Here is a 21,416-nt window from a genome sequence, read left to right as displayed (position 1 = left end):
ACAGGGCAGACCTCCCATGGAAGTTCCCTGTCTCCCACTGCCCACAGCACCTGGCAAGAGCAGTTGGCTAGAAGGCAACCTAACAACTCAGATTAGGACCAAGGCCCAGAGCATTCAGCGTGGGGCTCTTTCACCCCACCATCTTAATGAACTTGTTCCCCAAACCTCACCATTGACCGCTCCTTCCTGTGCAGCTGTGGGCGATTTCTTGGCACTCCCAGGGCTGGCAGCCCTTAGGACTGTGCTTCTAGGGAGGGGGCAGGCATGGAGGACAGAGGAGAAACCTCCCAAGAACTAGAACGGAATGCGCCAGGGGGCCCTGGACCTGGATCCTGTACCTCCTCCCACCCTCCTAGGAGGGGAGCTTGGGCCCAGCCAGTTTGGCAGCACTGCCTGAATTTCCTCTCCAGATCCCGGACCTGATAAGGGCCCAGAGACAAAGAGTAGCCCTGTGTGGGTAGCTGTGTGCAGGAGGAAGCCCCTCCCTGCTGGGCTTCTGCTTGGACCTGACTGGGCTGAAAGGACCTCTGGGCAGGTTGCACTGGATCCTTCCTCCTTCTCTCTAGCAGGAGTAAAAGTGAAAGAGAAACAGGCCAGGCCAGCAGATACAGATGAGGACACTGAGGCACAGACGGGAGCTGACTGGCCCGAAGTCATACCGCAAGTCTTAGGCAGAGCTGGGCTCAAACCCGGTCTCAGGCCTAAAGGACCAGCACCCTTTCCCCCTGCACACCCCTGAACAACCCCTTGAAGGCCCAGCCAGCATCTCTGTACCTGTTTCCCTTGAGTGGAAAGGTTGAGGCAAGGGTGGTCAGCATTGTGAGTGACAACACCAGATCCATAGACCCAACTCCCCTCTCTAGCCCACTGCCCTCCTTTCCTGAAGGCTCAGCCTGGCCCAAGACCTTACCAGCTCTCTCACTTTTTTTTTTTTTTTAAGATTTATTTTTTATTTCTCTCCCCAGTCCCTACCCCACCCCACCCCCCAGCTGTCTGGGCTCTGTGTCCATTTGCTGTGTGTTTTTCTGTGTCCGCTTGTATTCTTGTCAGCAGCACCAGGAATCTGTATCTCTTTTTGTTGCATCATCTTGTTGTGTCAGCTCTCCCTGTGTGCGGCGCCATTCCTGGGCAGGCTGCATTTTTTTTTCTTGCAGGGCGGCCTTCCTTATGGGGCACACTCCTTGCGCATGGGGCTCCCCTACGTGGGGACACCCCTGCGTGGCAGGGCACTCCTTATGCACATCAGCACTGCGCATGGGCCAGCTCCACATGGGTCAGGAGGCCCTGGGTTTGAACCTTGGACCTCCCATGTGGTAGGTGGACACCCTAACCATTGGGCCAAATTCGCTTCCCTCTCTCACTTTTAATCTCCACAGTCTCTGTCCAGGGTCTCGGGGAGGGAATCACCCCCACCCCTGCAGCTGCATGCTGGAGACGAGAATCAGGGGAGCTGGAGTCTCAAATCTCCAAAGGTCTGGGTGGCCCCCACATCCCCCTCATCTCCTCCAACTCCCAGATGCACACAAGGAGCTGCCATCAAGTTTCCATAGCAACCATTACCTCTGGTCTCCAAAGACCCAAAGCAGGACCTCCCTTGCAGACTTCCATCTCCCAGAGCAGAAGCATCCTGGCCTCACCTGTGGGGAGTCTCAGGTGTCCCGGGCTAGGCTGTTCTCCCACAGTCCCAATTTTTATAGCTGAAAGTTGGGCAAAAAGTTCTTTTCTGGGTGGCCGTGAGGCCCAGCTGAGTCCGGGGAAGAGAGCTTTTCATTCCTGTCCTCTTTCGACACCTATTTACCGAGCACTTGGTATGTGTTGGGCCAGCACTGGGGAGCCAGCACAGGACAAGACAGACCAGGTCCCTGCCCCCATGCAGCTTACATCGGGGCTGGCAATAAACAACTAAACTTTCAGAGAGTGACAAATGCTAGGAAGAAAATAAAAGATGTCAAGGAGGAACCACCTTGTGAGAATCTACTTTCCAGGCAGAAGGAACATGGAGGGCAAGTCCCGGGGGCAGGACGCACTTACGGAGGAACAGCAAGAAGTCTTCTCTGCAGTGTAGAGAGCCTGGGGGTGGGCAAGGGGCGGGACAGGGGGTGCCTGAGACTGGAAGGGTCCAGAGGGGGCCCTGACAGGTCACAAACTGCGGGGGGAGAAAAATGCCTGTATGGCAGGGGCCAAGCCAGGTTGACCTGAAGTGGGGCGTGTGAAACCCTCAGCGCGGGGCGGCGCACAGCCCACGCGCCCAGGCACCCGCAGCTGCTCCTGCTCCCCGGCCAGCGCGTCCTCCAGCACCCCGCCTCCCGGGGTCAGTGGCGAGGCCCCATCCCCAGGCCGCCAGCTCCCTGGCGGGGGGCGACCTTCCCCAGGCCGCTTTGTCCAGGCCCTCTCGGCTCCCGGGCCGGGCCGGGCCCCCTGGATCTCGGGAGGGAGGGGAACGGGGCCTCCAGGTGCTCGGCGGCTCCGCGGCCGAGCTCAGCCGGCCCCGCCTCCCGTCCCGCGAGCAGGTGTCCCGACCCCGCGGCCCGGCCTTCCAGGCGCCGCCCCCTTACCCCGCCGAGCTCCCTTTGATTCCTGGCCTCGGGTCACGGGCCCCTCCCTGGGGTTTAGCGGAGGAGACGGGGCCCCAGAGCGGGAAAAGGGGGGCGGGCTCGAGGGCAGGTAACGGGGACACCCTGCGGCCCCAGTTCCCTCCAGCCTAGGAAGAGGGTACCGGGGTTCCTCCGGGCTGAGGGTGGGGTTGGGGTCGTCGGCAGGGGGCGGGGCCAGGCCCTCGGGGAGGTCTCCCCGCCCCTTCTTCGAAAGCCCGGAGGTGAAACCTGAACCCAGGTTGGGGGCGGGCCTGGCTCCTGCCGGGACAGGCTGGCCCGCGCCTCCCCCACCTCCACCCAATTACCCGCACCTCGGCGGCATCTGGCAGAGCAGGGCTGGCGCGCCGGAGCCGCCGGAGCAGGTGAGGCTGGCGGCGCGCTGCGGGCGGGAGGAGCGGGCGGCCGTCGGGTCCCGCCGCCCAGGGCCGACCCCCTTCTCTCCCTCCTCGGCCCCCAGGGCCCGCGATGGAGCCGGCAGCCCGCGGCCCGTCCTGAGCGCCCGCGCAGGCGGCCATGCTGCGCCGAGGGCGCCCCCGCGCGCTGGGGGCCGCAGCGCTGCTGCTGCTGCTGCTGCTGATCGGCTTCTTCCAGTTCGGCGGGGACCTGGAGTGTGAGCGCCGCGAGCGCGGAGGGCGAGCGCGGGCCCGGGAGCGCTCCTCTGCCCGCTGACGCCACGTGTCCCTCCCCTCCAGGCGGGCGGCTGCGGGGGGCTCCTGCCCTCGACCGAGACCCGCAGGGAGACCGGCCGGGTCACAACCGTTCGGCTTGTGTCCAGGAGCGGCAGCTGCCGCGCAAGTGCGAGGTAGATGTGCTTGGCGCGGAATCCCAGGGGCGCCGCCCCCCCGACGGCCCACCTGGGCCCCACTTGTGGGGTTTGCACCTTCTCTGCTTCGGCCTCGGTTTCCTCCTCATTTGTGAAATGAGGGGACTGAACTCCTGCTCCCCATTCCCCCGCTCTTCCCTACCTCTGACGGGGTGAGGGGGTGAACCGGGCTACACTGCCCAGAGCCAGTGCAGCACAGCCATGGGTCCCCGAGGAGGGGACAGCCGCTGACCTGGTGTCCCCTTCCTAGCTCTTACATGTGGCCATTGTGTGTGCGGGACAGAACTCCAGCCGAGACGTGGCCACTCTGGTGAAATCCATGCTCTTCTACAGGTACAGGACCAGGTGTCAGAGGGGGGGAAGGGCACGAAGTGTTGGGTAAATCACCAGGTCTCAGAACCTCAGCTTTCCCATCTGCGGGTGGCGGGGGCCATTGTCCTCTCCCTCCCTTGAACTGGGGGTGGACATGCTCTTTGCGGAGAATGGCGCCTCTGCTGTCACCAGCCCTTAGGGTGGGGGTTGTCCCATGCTGTTCCTGCTCGGCCTGTCAGGCTTCTTCCCCTGTTTACCCCAAAGGAAAAATCCACTGCGTCTGCATCTGGTGACGGATGCTGTGGCCAGAAATGTCCTGGAGACACTCTTCCACACATGGATGGTGCCTGCCGTCTGGGTCAGCTTCTACGACGCTGATGAGCTCAAGGCAGGAGCCCTGACCCATCCCTTGCAATGCCCGGTCTCTCTCATTCCCCCAGGGCATGGTGGGTACGGGAAGGAAGGAAAGGTCAGAGCTGCCTGGGACCCTCCCAGTCCTGTCACATCTGCTGAAGCTCAAATCTCTCACTGCTCTTGGGGCCTTGCCCCTTCCTCACACTGCCACCCCGAGTGTCTGCTGGCACTCTCAGGCACTTCTCTGAGCCAACCTCGTGCCCTGCCCTTCCCGCCCACAGCCCCAGGTCTCCTGGATCCCCAACAAGCACTACTCTGGCCTCTATGGGCTACTGAAGCTAGTGCTGCCTGGCATCCTGCCCCCTGACCTGGCCCGGGTCATTGTCCTGGATACGGATGTCACCTTTGCCTCTGACATCGCAGAGCTCTGGGCACTCTTTGCTCACTTTTCTGGTGAGAGGCCTGGGACCCCACCCTAGCCAGCCCCTCTGGTCCAGCCCTCAGCCATGGACCTGAGGCAGCCTCATGCCCTCCCCTCCCAGACAAGCAGGTGATCGGTCTTGTGGAGAACCAGAGCGACTGGTATCTGGGCAACCTTTGGAAGAACCACAGGCCCTGGCCTGCCTTGGGCCGGGGATTTAACACAGGTGGGGATGGTGATGGGGCAGATGGGAGGGCTGGGCCACTGGTCCTCAGGCCTCAGGGACTGGGCAGGTCACAGAATGCTAGGAAGTACCCCAGGAAGAACAGTGAAGTGCTGTGGAAAGAACTTTGGATGAAGAGCCAGAACGGCTCCAACCTTGGCTCTTCATGCTGGGTGACTTTGGCTAAGTTGCTTGGTCCCACTGAACTTCAGTGGGACCACTTATTAAATGGGGATGATTTTGCCAGCCCTGGGTAAAATCGAGTGTGAGCAGATGGCTACAGCACCTCCCGTTCACTCCTAAGAGGGATGATTGCTTACAGAGGTAGTTCAATGCTCATGTGTGAACAGTCAGAAAAGGCCAGTATGTCTAAAAAGAAACATTCAAAAGACTCTTTCATGACACCTGGGTCCCAGGAGTTGGTCATCTGCGGGTGGACATGACACCCTCTCCATTCCAGCAGGCGTGATCCTCCTGCAACTGGACCGGCTTCAGCAGGCTGGCTGGGAGCAGATGTGGAAACTGACGGCTAAACGGGAGCTTCTCACCCTGCCTGCCACCTCGCTGGCCGACCAGGTCTGGGAGAACCTTTGGGAGGGTGGAGGGCAGACTTGGGGCCAAGGGTGTGATGGCTGTCTTTGTCCAGGACATCTTCAATGCCGTCATCAAGGAGCACCCAGGGCTGGTGCAGCCTCTGCCCTGTGTCTGGAATGTCCAGCTGTCGGACCATACCCTGGCTGAGCGCTGCTACTCCCAGGCATCTGACCTCAAGGTGAGTGGGGGAAGGACTGATGGGTGGGAGGATGTGGACTCTTGCTCCCTGTCCCCTCCCCCCACTGACACGTTCCCCTGCCCAGGTGATCCATTGGAACTCGCCAAAGAAGCTTCGGGTGAAGAACAAGCATGTGGAATTCTTCCGCAACCTTTACCTGACCTTCCAGGAGTATGATGGGAACCTGCTGAGGAGAGAGTTCTTTGGGTGCCCCAGCCAGCCCCCATCTGGGGCTGAGCAGGTGAGATGGTGCCACCTTACCTTGTCTTGGGGGGAACCCACCCTTGCCTGGGGGACATGTCTTCCTGTACCCCTCTTCGCCCAGTTGCAGCAGGCCCTGGCACAACTTGACGAGGAAGATGCCTGCTTTGAGTTCCAGCAGCAGCAGCTCACTGTGCACCGTGTGCACCTCACCTTCCTGCCCCATAAGCCACCACCTCCCCGGCCCCATGATGTCACCTTGGTGGCCCAGCTTTCCATGGACCGGTAAGGGTGCTGAGGGAAGTCCTAGGGAATACAACTTGGGCTGGGAATGGAAATTTCCAAGACGAGAGTTTCATTTGGTTGAAGGAAGAGCTTCCACTCTGATGTGTGGTAGTAAGCTGCCTGTCCCTTAAAGAGTTCCAGAAATTGGGGATACAGGATATGTTGGAAAGAGCTTAGACTTTGGAGTCATTCAGATACCTGGAACTGCCCCTCAGTAGCTGGGACAATGGGCAGATCATAATATTTCTAGCCCTTGGTTTTCTCATCTGAAGAATGAGAAAAACCTACTTTATGGGGGGTAGTTATGAAGATTAAACAAGGCCCAGCTCAAAAAGTGCTTGGAAAGTGCTCCGTTAGTCACTTTCGGTGTCAGTGAACTTCAGAGGGGGTGTCCATGGCAGCTAACTTTGGGGAGGTTTCCAACCCTCCCTGGACTCCTCAACTAGAGGGGCTTAGCTGAGCTGACCACCCTCTCACCCCAGGCTACAGATGCTGGAAGCCCTGTGCAGCCACTGGCCAGGCCCCATGAGCCTGGCCTTGTACCTGACAGACGCAGAGGCCCAGCAGTTTCTGCATTTTGTCGAGGCCTCGGCCGTGCTTTCTGCCCGGCAGGATGTAGCCTACCACGTGGTGTACCGTGAGGGTCCCCTCTACCCTGTTAACCAGCTTCGCAACGTGGCCTTGGCCCAGGCCCTCACGCCTTACGTCTTCCTCAGTGACATTGACTTCCTGCCTGCCTATTCCCTCTACAGCTATCTCAGGTGGGCCTGGGGTGGGGTGGGGGAGTGGAGAGAGGAACAGTACATGGGCAAACGTGGACAGGGCTGGGGGACAGGTCCTGTGTGACCTGAAGTCTCAGTGTCCTTTGTACAACATCTCTGGCTGCCATAGGTGAGTAGGGCAGCAACTTTGCACGTGTCTGTCACTTATGGGCATCAGGGTGGGAGGTCCTCTGAACAAGGCTTCTATGGCCAGTTAAAGTATGAGAACCACTGGGCCCAGTACTGGAGGCAGAGCCTGCCCCTTCTCTCCTATTCATGGGTACTCCCTTCTCAGGGCCTCCATAGAGCAGCTAGAGCTGGGCAGTCAGCGGAAGGTGGCTCTGGTGGTGCCAGCATTTGAGACCCTGCACTACCGCCTCAGCTTCCCCCGTTCCAAGGCTGAACTGCTGGCCTTGCTGGATGCTGGCACTCTCTACACCTTCAGGTAGGAGGGGACCCAGTTCTCTCCAGCTCTGCCCCCCACCTCCCACCAGTTCCTACCCTCAGCTGGGCTCCCCGCTCTACCCTGCTCCACAGGTATCATGTGTGGCCTCAGGGTCACGCACCCACAGACTATGCCCGCTGGCGCAAAGCTCAGGCCCCATATCGTGTGCAGTGGGCAGCTGACTATGAGCCGTATGTGGTGGTACCACGTGACTGTCCCCGCTATGACCCTCGCTTTGTGGGCTTTGGCTGGAACAAGGTGGCCCACGTCGTAGAGCTGGATGCACAGGTAAGGGGGGTGCCTTGCTGCCTCCAGCTTCTATTTAAACACATCCAGGCACAGAGAACTCACTTTATCTCTGTGTGGTGTACCATATTGTTAGGCAGCATTATTAGGAAATTCTCCTTTCCTTGTTTTAGCTCCCAGGGTTTTAAAATGAGTCTGCTCCCCATTCCCCAGAACTGTGATCTTCCCCCAGCCCAAGCACTGACTCTCCCCCTCTGCCCTACCTCCAGGAATATGAGTTCCTGGTGCTGCCTGAGGCCTTCACCATCCACCTGCCCCATGCTCCAAGCCTTGACATCTCACGGTTCCGCTCTAGCCCCAGCTACCGTGATTGCCTCCAGACCCTCAAGGATGAGTTCCACCAGGACTTGTCCCGCCACTATGGGGCTGCTGCCCTCAAATACCTCACCGCCCTGCAGCAGCCCCAAGGTCCTGCCTGAAACCCACGCTGGTGCATCCCTGCCCCTCTTGGCCGGCACACACACTGCTGCCTCCCCCATCATTACTATTTAAATTATTTAAGGTTCTGTGGGAAGGGGTGGAGTGGGGCTTCTGGGGGGTGGGGTCTAGGGCCCTCCCCTTGCTGTTAATCTATGGCTGGGGCCTAGTCTCCTTCTGTCCCACCCAGTTTGGGGCTGGTTCCCGTATCTCAACTCTGTATACCCAATTCTCATAATTAAAAGTTTTAAAAAATTCTTTTTCTGTTCCTCCTGGTTTGGAGATCCAGAGCTCCCTGAGGCCCAAGGGCATCAGTGAGCCCAGGGAAGAGCTAAGTCTGGCTCATGTGGCAGGAGGGCCGGGGCTCTCAAGGGTCCCTCCCAAACAGCCTGAGCTGAGGCAAGCTGGAGGCTGGAACTGGAGTGTGTCTTGCCCACCCTCCCCTGCCCCAAACCCAATACCATGAGGCTGAGAGACTTTATTTGGCTTTATTTAGTAAAATGTTAAAATAAATAAATACAAATTGATCAGCTGCTCTGTTCCCCCCCACCCCCTCAAAACAAAAACCAAACAAATAAAAACAAAAACTTTGAAGCACAAAACTCCAAATACAAGTTCTACTAAGACTGAAATCACAAAGGGTGTGGACAAGAGAGACAGGATTGCGGGCTGGCTGGCTCTTTTCTACTGGAGCTTGCTGACCTCTGCCCTGCCCCATCCTGCCCTGCCTGACTGCAGCTTACTCTGGGCTGAGAACGGAATGACACTGGAGACAGGTGCAGGGGCCAAAGGGTGCTGCAGGGGTGGGGGTGGGGGTGGAGTCCTCAGGGAGGAAGGGACTTGTGGGCTGGGGGGGGGTGTGTGGGGTGCCAAGTGAAGTCTGTGAGCACTGCCCTCCCTTTACAAGAGCTAATTTTAAGAGTTCCCACCCTGGCTCTCTGGAGGGGCTAACCCCTAGCTTCTTTCCCTTCATTTAGCTTGTGGGAGGGCCAGAGAAGAGATGGTAAATCAAGTGAGAATGGGACTCCTGTTTCCTTGCCAAAGGTGCCCAGCTGAGGGGTGGGGTGAGGTCCACAATCTCACATTTACACAGAGTTAAGCTGCTGCCATCCAATATAAACCATGGGATCTGGAAAACCCAGGACCTGGAAAATACCTAGGCAACCACTGGTCCCACTACCAACAGAGTCTTTTGCCCCTGGGGTAAAAGGCTCCTAAATTAAGCCCTTTGATAGATCAGAGACCATACCCTAAAAGGGAGCGAAGGGAGAAACCACCTAAAGTGTGTGAGCTGGGGGGCTGGGGAGAGAGCCCAAGGAGTTTCTGATGGCGCCAAGAGAGGAAATATCAGCAATGGCCGGAGAGGCAATTGTCTATGTAGAAACAGATGGTTCTGAAATATGGTCACCCTCACCAGGAGAGGCATGGAGGGAACTGCTAGGCCGGAAGAGTTGTGCACAGACCCATTCACACCACACAATGAACCACACCAAGAACTGCAGACAGTTGGTGAAAAAGCAGGAACTGAAAGGCAGGCCGGGAATCGGCACACAGATGGCGCCAGCTGGAGGCTGCCTGTGGATATGTCATAGATTCTAGAGTTGGGCCCTATGAGGGGCTGCCCCGAGCTGGGTCTCCCAAAGGGCCTGATAAGGAAGAAAGAAATCAGAACTCTGGATGAGCTCTGTGGAGGTGAGACAAGACCCAGCAAGCAAGCTCCATGAAAAAAGGACCTGCAGGCGGCAAGAATGTAAGAAGTGAAGACAACAGCAAAGTGATCTCACTGCCTCCAGGACCGAGTGTCTGTCTGATTCATGGGAAATGACAAAGGGTCTTCTGGTCAAGGGCCCTGTTGGCAGCTTCTTCACAGTCCAGCCTCTCCCTGGCCTTTGAAGTGACTGCAAAGCTTGCTGGTCTCAGATACATGCCTGGCTGGCACCAGACATGCCTGGAAGAAAGGCTCAACTCTGGGGCCTTGGGAAAGGGCAGCAGAAGGGAAGGAGGTAGGAGGAACTGGAGGCAGCTAGGATAGGGGAGTGACATAAATGTGTATTTGGGGGTCACAGTCATCCACAGGTTCAGAGGGCAATGAAGGAATAGGAGTGACCAACGCCTTTTCTTTGTAGGCAAGTGGCTTTTTGGAATTTGAGTCCAGAATGTGGATTGGGGAAGGGTTGCATCTTGTACTCTATGATAGACAAGTCACAAAACATCTCATATCTGATTTTGGGAAGACTCCATATCCCAACCAGTCCTAGCTCAGGCAGGGTCAGAATTTGCTCATAGCAGCAGGCAATACACTGGTCAATTCCTAGCCCCACCATTGACCCTGACACACCTCAGGCAGCTCCTCACTGAGCAAAGATCTCTAGTGATGAGGGCTTCCCAAATTCTTTTAAGCAAAGATAGGCATTTTGTGGCAACCCCAGCCTACGGGTCTGGACAAGTCAAGTGAAAGCTGTCTAATGGGTGTGCATCCTGCAGCTGGTCTCTGAACCTTAGCCAACTGTTCCTCCCACTAGTCCAAGCAGCTCCAAAGCAAAGTGACTAGGCATAGCACCTTGGTTTCTGCATGAGAAGGGGGATCTTCTCTGTCCCCTTCAACCTGGCAGCAAAAGCCTGACTATGAGGTCTCTGCAACCAAACTCTTAATTCCCTCTTCTAATATCCCAAGGAGGATGAATGAAAAGGGCTGGTATGGATGAGGCATGTTTTACTCTAAGAAGTCTCTCTTGGTTGCATTGGCTTTCAGGATCCATCGACTCGCTAGGATGAACTGGCTGGAGGAGAAGCTAATGGGGCCATTTCTGCCACTCCTAGTCTCTAGCCACTACTGGATTAAGGGCAGACTTGGGAGAGATGCTCTATTAGGAAAAGGGTGCCAGATCTCTGCCTCCCTCCTGCCAGCCATGGCCAAAGGTCTCTAGTGGGAGCTCATATCTGACAAAATTTATTCCCTACAAGGCAAAATGATAGAAATGGTTTGAGCCTTTCAGAACCTAGGTTTTCTCAAAATGCAAAGAGGCCACAATGGGCCAAGCAAAGGCAAGCACAGAGATCCTAGCCAAGGTTACCCAGGAAGCTGTGGGTGGAGAGAGTAGAGTAAATTCCATCTCTGGTGCCCTGCAGGCAGAGAAAGTGGCTGGAGCTTCAGACATTTCTTTAAAGGCAAGACAGATACAAAGGCCACCCTAGGCTTTCTGTCGCAGAGACAACATGTACTCTCAAAAGAAAACTTGCTCCTCCTTTCTAAGCACCAAGAGCTGATGCAGCCAGCCTGCCCCCTTCCCCCGCAGCTCCTCAAAGGCCAGGGTGCATGGGCACCACTGAGCTTTAGTGGTCATGTTCCTCAAAGTTGCCCCCCAGGCACTCATAATGCTGGTGGCTGAAAGACTGAGCAGCACCAAAGGAAGGGATCTTATTTAGGCACCAGCCTTTTGCTCTAGTTATATCTACTGGACTGAAAAGACAACGGGTAGGGCCCTGATACCATCCTCAACTTCATCTGGGCTTCAAAACCAAGAGAATGAGACAAGATCCCTGCACCAAGAAGAGAGGACAATTTTCTGAGAAGTGGAGAATGGTGGGGTGAGTTCCACCCCTGCACTCTAGGGCTGCAGCTGTCTGTAGGACAGAAATTGTGGAAACTAGCCCACCAGTCTTGAGACACAAACACAGTAAAATGTCATCATAATCAGCAGGTTCTGTGCTAAAAAATTATAACTACACAGCATTTTCTCCAGTTCTGACACCTTTTTTAATAGAAATCACTGTTTTTAGGAAACAAATAGCACTTGTGTAATTTTTTTTACAACGTTTCTTACCTTGATCTTATTTAAGTAACACTAGGAAGACCTCATTATCTTTTATTTTCCTTTTAATTAAAAAAAAAGTCGTTTTTTTTCCCCAGATACAAAGATTTTTGCCCTTGCATAAAAAAAACAGTGCCCCAAACGATGACACAGGACTCACAAAGACTCACTGGACCTCACTGACACTATGATTCCTATTCTACCATGCAAGGTCTCAACTACCCTTAATTGGACTGTCAGCCTGAAAAACAGCTTTTCTATTCCTTATTTTAGTTTTTGTTACCAAAAAATAAAGAACAAAATAAAACTTTTTTTTTAAAGAAAAACAGAACAAAAACAAATATTAAAAAAAAAAGAGAGAGAGAGAGAAAAGAAACGTTCAATTCCACACATCTGGGTCGCGTGCTGCTTTGCTCAGGATCTTCTCTTATAAATATAGAAAAGGGATGGAGCTTGTTTCAAGTAAAATCACTGACCCACCTTTCTTCCTTCCTCGACACACACACCCTTCTTCCCTGCCTTGGGCTGGGGCCAGCTGAGGTCCCTGGCTCTGCTTGTTCTTGGAGAGGGAACTTGACCAGATAGTCCCCAGGGATGTGTGCCAATTCACCAAAGCAGGGAAGGACTGGGACTGGCGTGAGGCTTCAGGAGTGGTGGGGGTGCCCACGTGGGTAGAGGAGTGCTCTGGGAGAAGGACCTAGTAGTGGCTAGTCTTGATATCCATCTCTCCTTGCACTCTGCCCCACTCCAGACTATATGAAATACTGCTCATTTGGTAGACTTTCCCCTTCCCTTGGTCCCTCCCATCCCCTCCCCATACCTCTTCTGGGCACTGGAATTGGATCAATCTCAATTTCCTTTTTTTGGTTTTATAGTAGTGAAAGTTTAGAAACAGGAAAGCCCACACACTCTTTGGACTTGTCTTCTCTACCTAAACAAACGTCTCAGCAAATAAGGATCTGAAACCTGCTCTCCTCCCTCCGCCCATCCCTGCTCCCCACCCAAGGAAAAATGAACAAAAAACAAACCCATCGTGGCTGTGGAGGCTGCTGCAGGCACACACTGGTGTATAATAGAGAGAGTAAATATATTATTTCACTTGGCATGGTGCTGGCAAAGAACCTCCAGCTGGCACTATTTCATGTAACATGGTCCAATCTTTGCATGTACACACAGAATAAGAAGGATCAATTGGCAAACTCTGGTGCCGCCTGGCACAAGCATCTTCTCTCTCTCTGGAACCAAAGAACCAAAAAAATTCTGTACTTTCCAGAAGAAATCCGGCTTTGCTTTTCTAGAGTCTTCAGTATTTTGCTCCTTGCTGCCGGGATCCCGAGGCTTCTCCTAGTGGGGTTCTGTTATTTAGTCTCTTCCCCCTGGTTACAGTTCGCTGTGCAGCTCTGGGAGGAGGGGGAGGGGGAGTGGGTTGATGTGGAGGTGGTCGCATTGGCAGGGGGTGTGCAGTCCGGGCCATTGGAGATGGCCCCCATGGTGGCCTCAGAGTCTACAGGTTTGGAGAGGTCGATGCCATGAATGAGGCGGATCAGCTGTTTTACTTTCTCCAGGGAGCTGTGCATCTCCTTCTGCCGGGCCAAGATTGTGTTCTTCATTTCCATGCATTTCTGCAGCAAATGAAAAGGGCAGTGGCATTTAGCCTCCTGCTTTTCTAAGAGGCCTAGCAGCTGCTGAGGTGAGGAGCTCCCTCTCCAGGTAAAAGAATACCCGCTGGCTAGTGTACAGCCCCCAGACGTTTGCTCTGTTCCACACTGGAGTGGAGGTTACTACTCAAGGAAAGACAAAGGCCCAGGAGGCAAGGGCATAGCTTAAAGACCAACTCTGCTTGACACTAGGACTTAAAATGTTTTAAGACCCAAATTCTCATTACTCCTGTAATTCTATAAAATAAAAGTCATTAAAAATATTTCCCACTGCTACTCCAAAGCTGGTCTGGGCAGATTTTGGTATGCTTTTGCCATGCTAATGGATGGTCTTCCTGAGCTTTCCAGGGTAGAACATTAGCCAGTGGTATCTGGATTCATTCAGTCAGCAAGAATTTAGAAGCAGGGCCTGGGGCAGACCAGGGATACTTAAGAATCAAATATAGTCCAAGGCCAAAGGACTTCTGCTCAGTCATGGGCTTGTGGCCTTTTGCCCTAGGCCTCCCATACATGCTAGCTTCTGTGTTGGGCAGGGAAAGAGATGTTAAACCTGCATGCTGTGAAATGTGAAATGTAAAATCTGGGTACTTGGAAGAGGAGGAAGCAGGTGAGTGGGACAGTACAACTGCCACCAAGTCCCAGGGTACCACCTCATTCCAACCAGGATGACTTACTCCTGTTGGGAGGAGCCTCTGCTGCTCCCTGCTGCAATACAGCCCTTTTCTTTCCCACCTAGGCAAGCCAGACTGGGCAGTATTTACTTTCAATATTTGTCTCTAGAAATCACTCCTATTCAGGCTGGTCAGGAAAACCTGGAAATACAATCAGCACAGTGTGGGAGAAAGGGAGAGGTTATATGGATGGAACCACTAGATTGGGTGACTATAAAGAATCATGAGGGGACCTGGTCTGTATATGACCAACATCAGTCAAAGCTCTATACTCCTTCCAAATAATACATAGAGGTAGTGGCTATATTGCACTGAAATAAGTTGATACTTGCCGCCTTATCACTTTAATCTGGAGACTGAAAATCTGCTCTCAGATCAAAGCAAGAATATGTTCCAGAGCTTGGATAAAGTACCATATACCAATTGGCCAGCTGTACTGTATCTAATGGTTGAACTCAATCTGGAAAGGTAAACTTTGTACGTGACCAATATTAATTAACTGAAGGACCTGAATCAGCCCTTGGGAGCCACATGTCCTGTTATGTTCATAGAAAGTTCTACACCTATGATCTATGTATTTATATATCTATTAGTCATTGAAGGCACATACATGGTTTACTTACACTTATAGAATTGCTGAGCTGTTTCACCTTCTGTTCTAGTTGTTCTCGTTCTTGTTTTAGATCTGAACTCCATTTAAGTAACTTCTGTTTCTCTTCTTCTTTTGCTGAAAAAAGAAAAGGGACAGTTTTTAACAAGTTCTTTGAAAAGGTCACTGTACTCAAAATGCTTGTTCAAAAAGGTATTTTTCAGCATAGTCCATCTCAGCCCCACAGCCAGTACACCCACCTGAACTTGCCCACCTGGACTTTCCCGTTTATATAATATAATAGGTATGCTAAGAAAATTGTCAGTGGTGTGGGCTTGGCTTTACATAAACAGGATACCACTTCTCCTCTTCCCCAAGAAAGTACAACACAAAACTATCCACTTTACTCAAGAAAAAGCTTTTCATTTTTAGTTTTATATTTCCTTTTGAAAACAAAACAAAACAAATACTGTTTAACTCTCTATTCCCTACTTGCCTCTCCACCCCAACCCCATGGTAAGTTACATTCTAGATTCTGACTGTATGAGTACGCTTATTCTGATTATATAAATGAGATCATACAATATTTGTCCTTTTGTGCCTGGCTTATTTCATTCAACATGATGTCTTCAAGGTTCATCCCTGTTGTTGCTTGTATCAGAACCTCATTCCTTTTCACAGCTGAATAATATTCCATTGTGTGTATATACTACATATTGCTTATCCACTTATCTGATGATGAACACTTGGGTTACTTCTATCTTTTGACAATTGTGAATAATACCATTATGAACACTCGTGTACAAACATCTGTTCAAGTCCCTGCTTTCAATTATTTGGGTATATACCTAGAAGTGAGATTGCTGGGACATAAGATAATTCTATTCTATACTTAAATTTCTGAGGAAGTGCCAAACTGCCTTCTACAGCGGCTACACCATTTTACATTCCTACCAACAATGAAAGAGTATTCCTATTTTTCCACATCCTAACACTTGTAATTTTCCTTTTTATTTGGCAAAAACTTTGTTTTAAAATTTTTTTCCTATTTTTACAAGGTTAATTTTATTTCCATTCTGTATCTTTCTTCCACCTTTTTTTTTTTTTTAACAACCTTCCCCATGGCTCTCATCTGTTTGCTCATTGTCTGTTTTTTTTTTTTTCCTTTTCTTTAGGAGGAGGCACCAGGACCTCTCATGTGGAAAGCAGGTGCTCAGTTGCTTGAGCCACATCTGCTCTTTGTTCATTTTTGTGTTTTTTTGCTTGTCTGCTCACTGTTTGCTTGTTGTCTGTTTGTTGTTTTTGCTCCATGTCTGTTTGTTATCTGTCTTCTTTAGGAGGCACTGGTAACTGACCCCAGGACCTCCCATGTGAGAGGAAGGTGCTCAACTGCTTGAGCCACATCTGCTCCCTGCTTTTTCTTGCTTGTTGTTTGCTTATTCTTTTTTTTTCTATACTCATTGTTTTTGCTCAATGTCTGCTTATTGTTTCTGCTCAATGTCTGCTTGTTGTCTGCTTGTCTTCTTTAGGAGGCACTGGGAACTGAACCCAGGACCTCCCATGTGGGAGAACTGGTGCTCAAATGCTTGAGCCACATCTGCTCCCCTCCACCTTTTTAAAAAAAAAATCTGTGGTGATAATTTTTTTAAACTTTATTTTGTACATTTAATAATTGAAAATACACACAATAATTTAAAAAGAAAATGTTGAATAAAAACATACATTTCTCAATTTTATGTACTAATACATATAAAGTGTTTTTTTGAACATAAAACAAATATAAATGTTATATATTTGGTTCATAATAACACAATCATATAGTATTTATCCTTTTGTGTCTAGTTTGCTTCACTCAACATAATGTCCTCCAGGGTCATCCGTGTTGTCATATGATTAACGACTTAATTTCTTCTTACAGCTGCATAATATTCCAGCATGTGAATACACCACAGTTTATCCATTCATCAGTTGATGGACACTTGAGTTGTTTCCAACTTTTGGCAATTATGAATAATGCCACTATGAACATAGGTGTCCAGATATCTATTCATGTCACTGCTCTCAGTTCTTCTGGGTACATTCCCAATAGTGGTATTGCAGGGTCATATGGCAAGACTATATTCAACTTCTTTAGGAACTTCCACACAGTCCTCCACAGTGGCTGTACCATTCTGCATTCCCACCAACAGTGAATAAGTGTTCCTATCTCTCCACATCCTCTCCAACACTTGTAATTCTCTTTTCAATAGTGGTCATTCTGATAGGTGTGAAATTATATCTCATTGTAGTTTTGATTTACATTTTCCTAATCATTAGTGATGCTGAGCATTTCTTCATGTTTTTTTGCCATTTGTATTTCTTCTTTGGACAAATGTCTATTCAATTCTTTTGCCCATTTTTTAACTGGGTCATTTGTCTTTTTATTGTTGAGTTGTAACATCTCTTTATATGTCCTGGATATTAAACCCTCATGGATATATGATTTCTAAATATTTTCTTCCATTGAATTGGTTGCCTTTTCACCTTTTTCTTTTTTTAAAAAAGATTTATTTATTCCTCCCCTCCTCCCATTGTCTGCTGTGTCCATTCGCTGTGTGTTCTTCTGTGTCTGCTTGTATTCTCATTAGGCAGCTCCAGGAACCAATCCTGGGACCTTCCAGAATGGGAGAGAGGCGATCATTCTCTTGTGCCACCTCAGCTCTCTGGTCTGCTGCGTCTTATTGTCTCTCCTCTGTGTCTCTTTTTATTGTGTCATCTTGCTGCATCAGCTCTCCGCATGGGTCAGCACTCCTGCAGGGGCCAACACTCTGTGTGGGCCAGCTTGCCTTCACCAGGAGGCCCTGGGTATCAAATCCTGGACCTCCTATATCATCGATGAGAGCCCAATTGCTTGAGGCACATCTGCTCCCCCTTTTTCACCCTTTTGACAGTCCTATGTGGTGTAAAGTGTTTAACTTTGAGGAGGTCCCATTTATCTATTTTTTCTTTTGTTGCACATGCTTTGGGTGTAAGGTTCAAGAAACCAGGACCTACTACAAGGTCTTGAAGATGTTTCCCTACATCTTTTGCTAGTAGTTTTATGGTCCTGGCTTTTATATTTAGGTCTTTGATCCATTTTGAGTTGATTAGATAGTGAGATAGGGGTCCTCTTTTATTCTATTCGTTACAGATATCCAGTTCTCCTGGCAACATTTGTCAAAGAGACTCTTTTGTTCCATTAACATGGACTTGGTAGGTTTGTCAAAAACCAATTGATTGTATAGGTGAGGGTTTATTCTGTACTCTCAGTTCTATTCCACTGATCAATGTGTCTATCTTTATGCCAGTACCATGCTGTTTTGACCACTGAAGCTTTGTAATATATGTCAAGGTCTGGCAGTGAAATTCCTCCCATGTTGTTTTTCTCTTTTAGAATGCTTTTGGCTATTTGGCTGCACTTTCCCTTCTAAATGAATTTGGTAATTGCCTTTTCTATTTCTGTAAAGTAGGCTGTTGGAATTTTGATTGGTATTGCAATGAATCTATAAATCAGTTTGGGTAGGACTGACATCTTCACAATATTGAATCTTCCAATCCACGAACACGGAATGTCCTTCTGTTTAAGTCTTCATTGATTTCTGTTGGCACTATTTTATAGTTTTCTGCATATAGGTCCTATACTACTTTGGTTAAATTAATTCCTAGATATTTCAGTCTTTTTGCTGCTATTGTAAATGGAATTTTCCCCATGATTTTCGCATCAGATTGTTCAATACCAGTGCACAAAAACATTACTGATTTTTGTGTGTTGATCTTATATCCTCACACTTTGCTGAACTCACTTATTAGCTCAAGTAGCTTTGTAGTGGATACTTCAGAATTTTCTAAATACAGGATCATGTCACCTGCAAACAGTGAGAGTTTTATCTCCTCTTTTCCTATTTGGATGTCTTTTTTTTTTCCTTGTCTAATTTCCCTAGCTAGAACTTCTAGTACAATACTGAATAACAATGGTGACAGTGGGCATCCTTGCCTTGTTCCCAATCTTAGAGGGAAAGCTTTCAACCTTTCCCCATTGTGTACAGTGTTGGCTTCCACGTGGAAGACACACTCAACTGCTTGAGCCACACCCACTCCCCTCCACCTTTTAAAAATAATTATGAGAAAGTTTACAAAACAATCACAATTATCATAAAGGATTCCCATACACTGCCCCACCACCAACACTTACATTGTTGTGACATATATGTTACACTTGATGAAATAACACCATCACGATATTACTGCCATCTATAGTCTATAGTGTATTTTTCCCATAAACCATCCTATTATTAACACTGTGTGCTTTGTATATTTGTTATAGTTTAGGTAAGAACGTTCTCATTTTGTACTGTTAATCACAGCCTATCATTCACTACAAGGTTCACTGTGTTACATGTTCCCTTGCCTTGTACAATCTAAACAAAGTGTACCCTCAGTGGCTTTCAATTTCGTTACAGAGTTGTGCTGTCATCAGTTCAATCCACTTCGGAACGTTTTCATTACTCCAAAAGGAAAAAGCCTTTAACCCCGTATACACACACATTATTGACCCTTAGTATTGATATAGTACCTTCTTTGCTGTGGGTGTAAAAACAGTACAATATTACTGTTAATTAAAGTTTATACATTACATTAGTTTTATTTTATTTTAAGATTTATTTATTCCTCTCCCCTTCTCCCTCTCCCCCCAGTTGTCTGCTCTGTGTCCATTTGCTGCGTGTTCTTCTGTGACGGCTTCTATCCTTATCAGTGGCACCAGGAATCTGTGTTTCTTTTTGTTGTGTCTTCTTGTTGTGTCAGCTCTCCGTGTGTGCGTCGCCATTCTTGGGCAGGCTGCACTTTCTTTCGTGCTGAGTGGCTCTCCTTACGGGGCGCACTCCTTGCATGTGGGGCTCCCCTACATGGGGGACATCCCTGCGTGGCATGGCACTCCTTGTGCAAATCAGCACTGTGCATGGGCCAGCTCCACATTGGTCAAGGAGGCCCGGGGTTTGAACTGCGGACCTCCCATGTGGTAGGCAGACGCTCTATCCACTGGGCCAAGTACACTTCCCAGTTTTATTTTTCAATGTATCTCCATATTTTTAACATCTTGTAATAGAGGAACATTCCTGTTTGTACTATTAACCACTGTGGCAGTTTGATATTTATGAATTCCAAAAGAAATATAGATTATGTTTGTAAACTGGTCCATTCCTCTGGGTGTGATACCCTTTGACTATATTAGATTCAGCTGAAATGCCTTTGATTAAATTATGTTAAGATTAGGGCTTTAGGGCTTTGATTAGACCACTTCATTAGGGTGACTCAATTTGAGTCCCTGCCCTCTTTGTAGGATATATAAATGGACACTTAATCAAGGAGACACACAGAAGTGGATACACAGGATAACACAGAGGATGATGCAGCAGAAGAGAGAACTTGGTTTTGACACAGGAGTCCTGGGGAGAGATGAGCCATTCACTTAATAGTTTATAGCTGACCTTGTAAAGAGACCTCAGCAGCTTAGATGGCCTAGAAAGAAATAAGCCTTCCAGTCTATAGTTGAGATTGGAAGAAGATGGGCCCATGGAGCCTTAAAGGGAAGGGGACAGCTGAACCCTTGCAGATGTCACCCACCATCTTGCTTCAACATGTGGCAACAGACGTTGGGTGAGGAAATAACCTTAAGTACAACTCTTTAGGGCCTTGTAACCGTAAACTTCTACCCCAAATAAATATCCTTTATAAAAGCCAAGAGACTTCTAGCACTTTGCATCAGCATCCCTTTGTCCTACTAATACAACCACAATCATCATTCACCACCAAAATCCCTATGTTACACAGTCCCTATATTATGCTCTAGCTTTCTTTCAATGGACATTAATCTCTCTACACTACCCCATTATACTCACTATAATGTGTTACCATCACCTATATCCATTTCCCCACATTTACAATTCACCTTATTAAACATTCTACATACATTGTGTTATCAGCTCCCCTTCTCAACCCACATTCTATCTCCTAGCAATCTAGGAGTTTACTCATCACGTGTAGTTCATGTTAGTGAGACCATATTTATCCTCATTTGTCTTGCTTATTTCACTCAGCATAATGTCCTCAAGGTTCATCCATGTTGTCATATGCATCCCGACTTCATTTCTTCTTACAGCTGAATAGTATTCCACTGTATGAATACACCACATTTTGTTTATTCATTCATCGGCTGATGGACATGCGGGTTGTTTCCATTTTTAAGCAATTGTGTATATTGCTGCTATGAACCTCACTGTGGAAATGTCTGTTTGCATCCTTGCTTTCACTTCTGAATATATTCCTATAGCAGGATTGCCCGATCATATGGCAGTTCTATATTTAAATTCCTGGGGAATTGCCAAATTATCCTCCACAGAAGTTGCACCATTTTACATTCCTACCAACAGTGAAGGAGTGTTCCAACATGTCCACATCCTCTCCAGCACATGTAGTTTTCTCTTTTTGGTTTTGTTGTTTTTTTAATAATGGCCATTCTGTAAGGTGTGAAATGGCACCTCACTGCAGTTTTGATCTGCATTTACCGAATAGCTAGTGATGTTGAGCATCTTTTCATGTGCCTTTTTGCCATTTATATTCCCTCCTTGAAAAAGTTTCCATTCAAATCTTTTGCCCATTTCTTAATTGGGTTGACTGTCTTTTTACCATTCAGTTGTATGATCTTTTTCTATAACCTGGGGATCAAACCCTTATCAGATATATTTATTCTGTTTGG

General features: G+C 49.3%; 2 protein-coding genes across 44 annotated transcripts in view; one reads left to right on the top strand and one right to left on the bottom strand.

The window, feature by feature from the left end:
- The first annotated feature begins 2,811 nt into the window (after window positions 1-2,811).
- On the top strand, window positions 2,812-8,172 carry LARGE2 (LARGE xylosyl- and glucuronyltransferase 2). Of its 2 annotated transcripts, XM_058305450.2 has the most exons (15): window positions 2,817-2,956; window positions 3,052-3,204; window positions 3,287-3,396; window positions 3,668-3,750; window positions 3,994-4,117; window positions 4,365-4,536; window positions 4,626-4,730; window positions 5,188-5,303; window positions 5,374-5,499; window positions 5,585-5,740; window positions 5,825-5,985; window positions 6,468-6,746; window positions 7,042-7,191; window positions 7,284-7,479; window positions 7,707-8,172. In XM_058305450.2, exons 2-15 carry the CDS (start codon window positions 3,108-3,110, stop codon window positions 7,914-7,916), a joined length of 2,085 nt encoding a protein of 694 aa, XP_058161433.1. In that variant the 5' UTR covers window positions 2,817-2,956; window positions 3,052-3,107; the 3' UTR covers window positions 7,917-8,172. The 2 variants fall into 2 exon arrangements, with proteins under 2 accessions (XP_058161434.1, XP_058161433.1); XM_058305451.2 differs by lacking the exon at window positions 6,468-6,746 and having other exon boundaries at window positions 2,812-2,956.
- Window positions 8,173-8,388: 216 nt separating this feature from the next.
- PHF21A (PHD finger protein 21A) overlaps window positions 8,389-21,416 on the bottom strand; it is a 255,817-nt gene continuing 242,789 nt past the window's right edge. For all 42 annotated transcript variants that reach the window (XM_058305452.2, XM_071218081.1, XM_058305479.2 and 39 more), the window contains 2 exons: window positions 14,679-14,782; window positions 8,389-13,348 (listed from right to left, as the gene is read on the bottom strand). In XM_058305452.2, coding sequence (XP_058161435.1) covers window positions 13,085-13,348; window positions 14,679-14,782 — 368 coding nt within the window. In that variant the 3' untranslated portion in view covers window positions 8,389-13,084. The remainder of the gene's footprint in view (window positions 13,349-14,678; window positions 14,783-21,416) is intronic.

This window comes from Dasypus novemcinctus, chromosome 10 (assembly GCF_030445035.2).
Source record: "Dasypus novemcinctus isolate mDasNov1 chromosome 10, mDasNov1.1.hap2, whole genome shotgun sequence".
Taxonomy (NCBI): Eukaryota; Metazoa; Chordata; class Mammalia; order Cingulata; family Dasypodidae; genus Dasypus; species Dasypus novemcinctus.
Note: the sequence above shows the minus strand (reverse complement) of the source record. Positions and strands in the feature narration are given on the sequence as shown.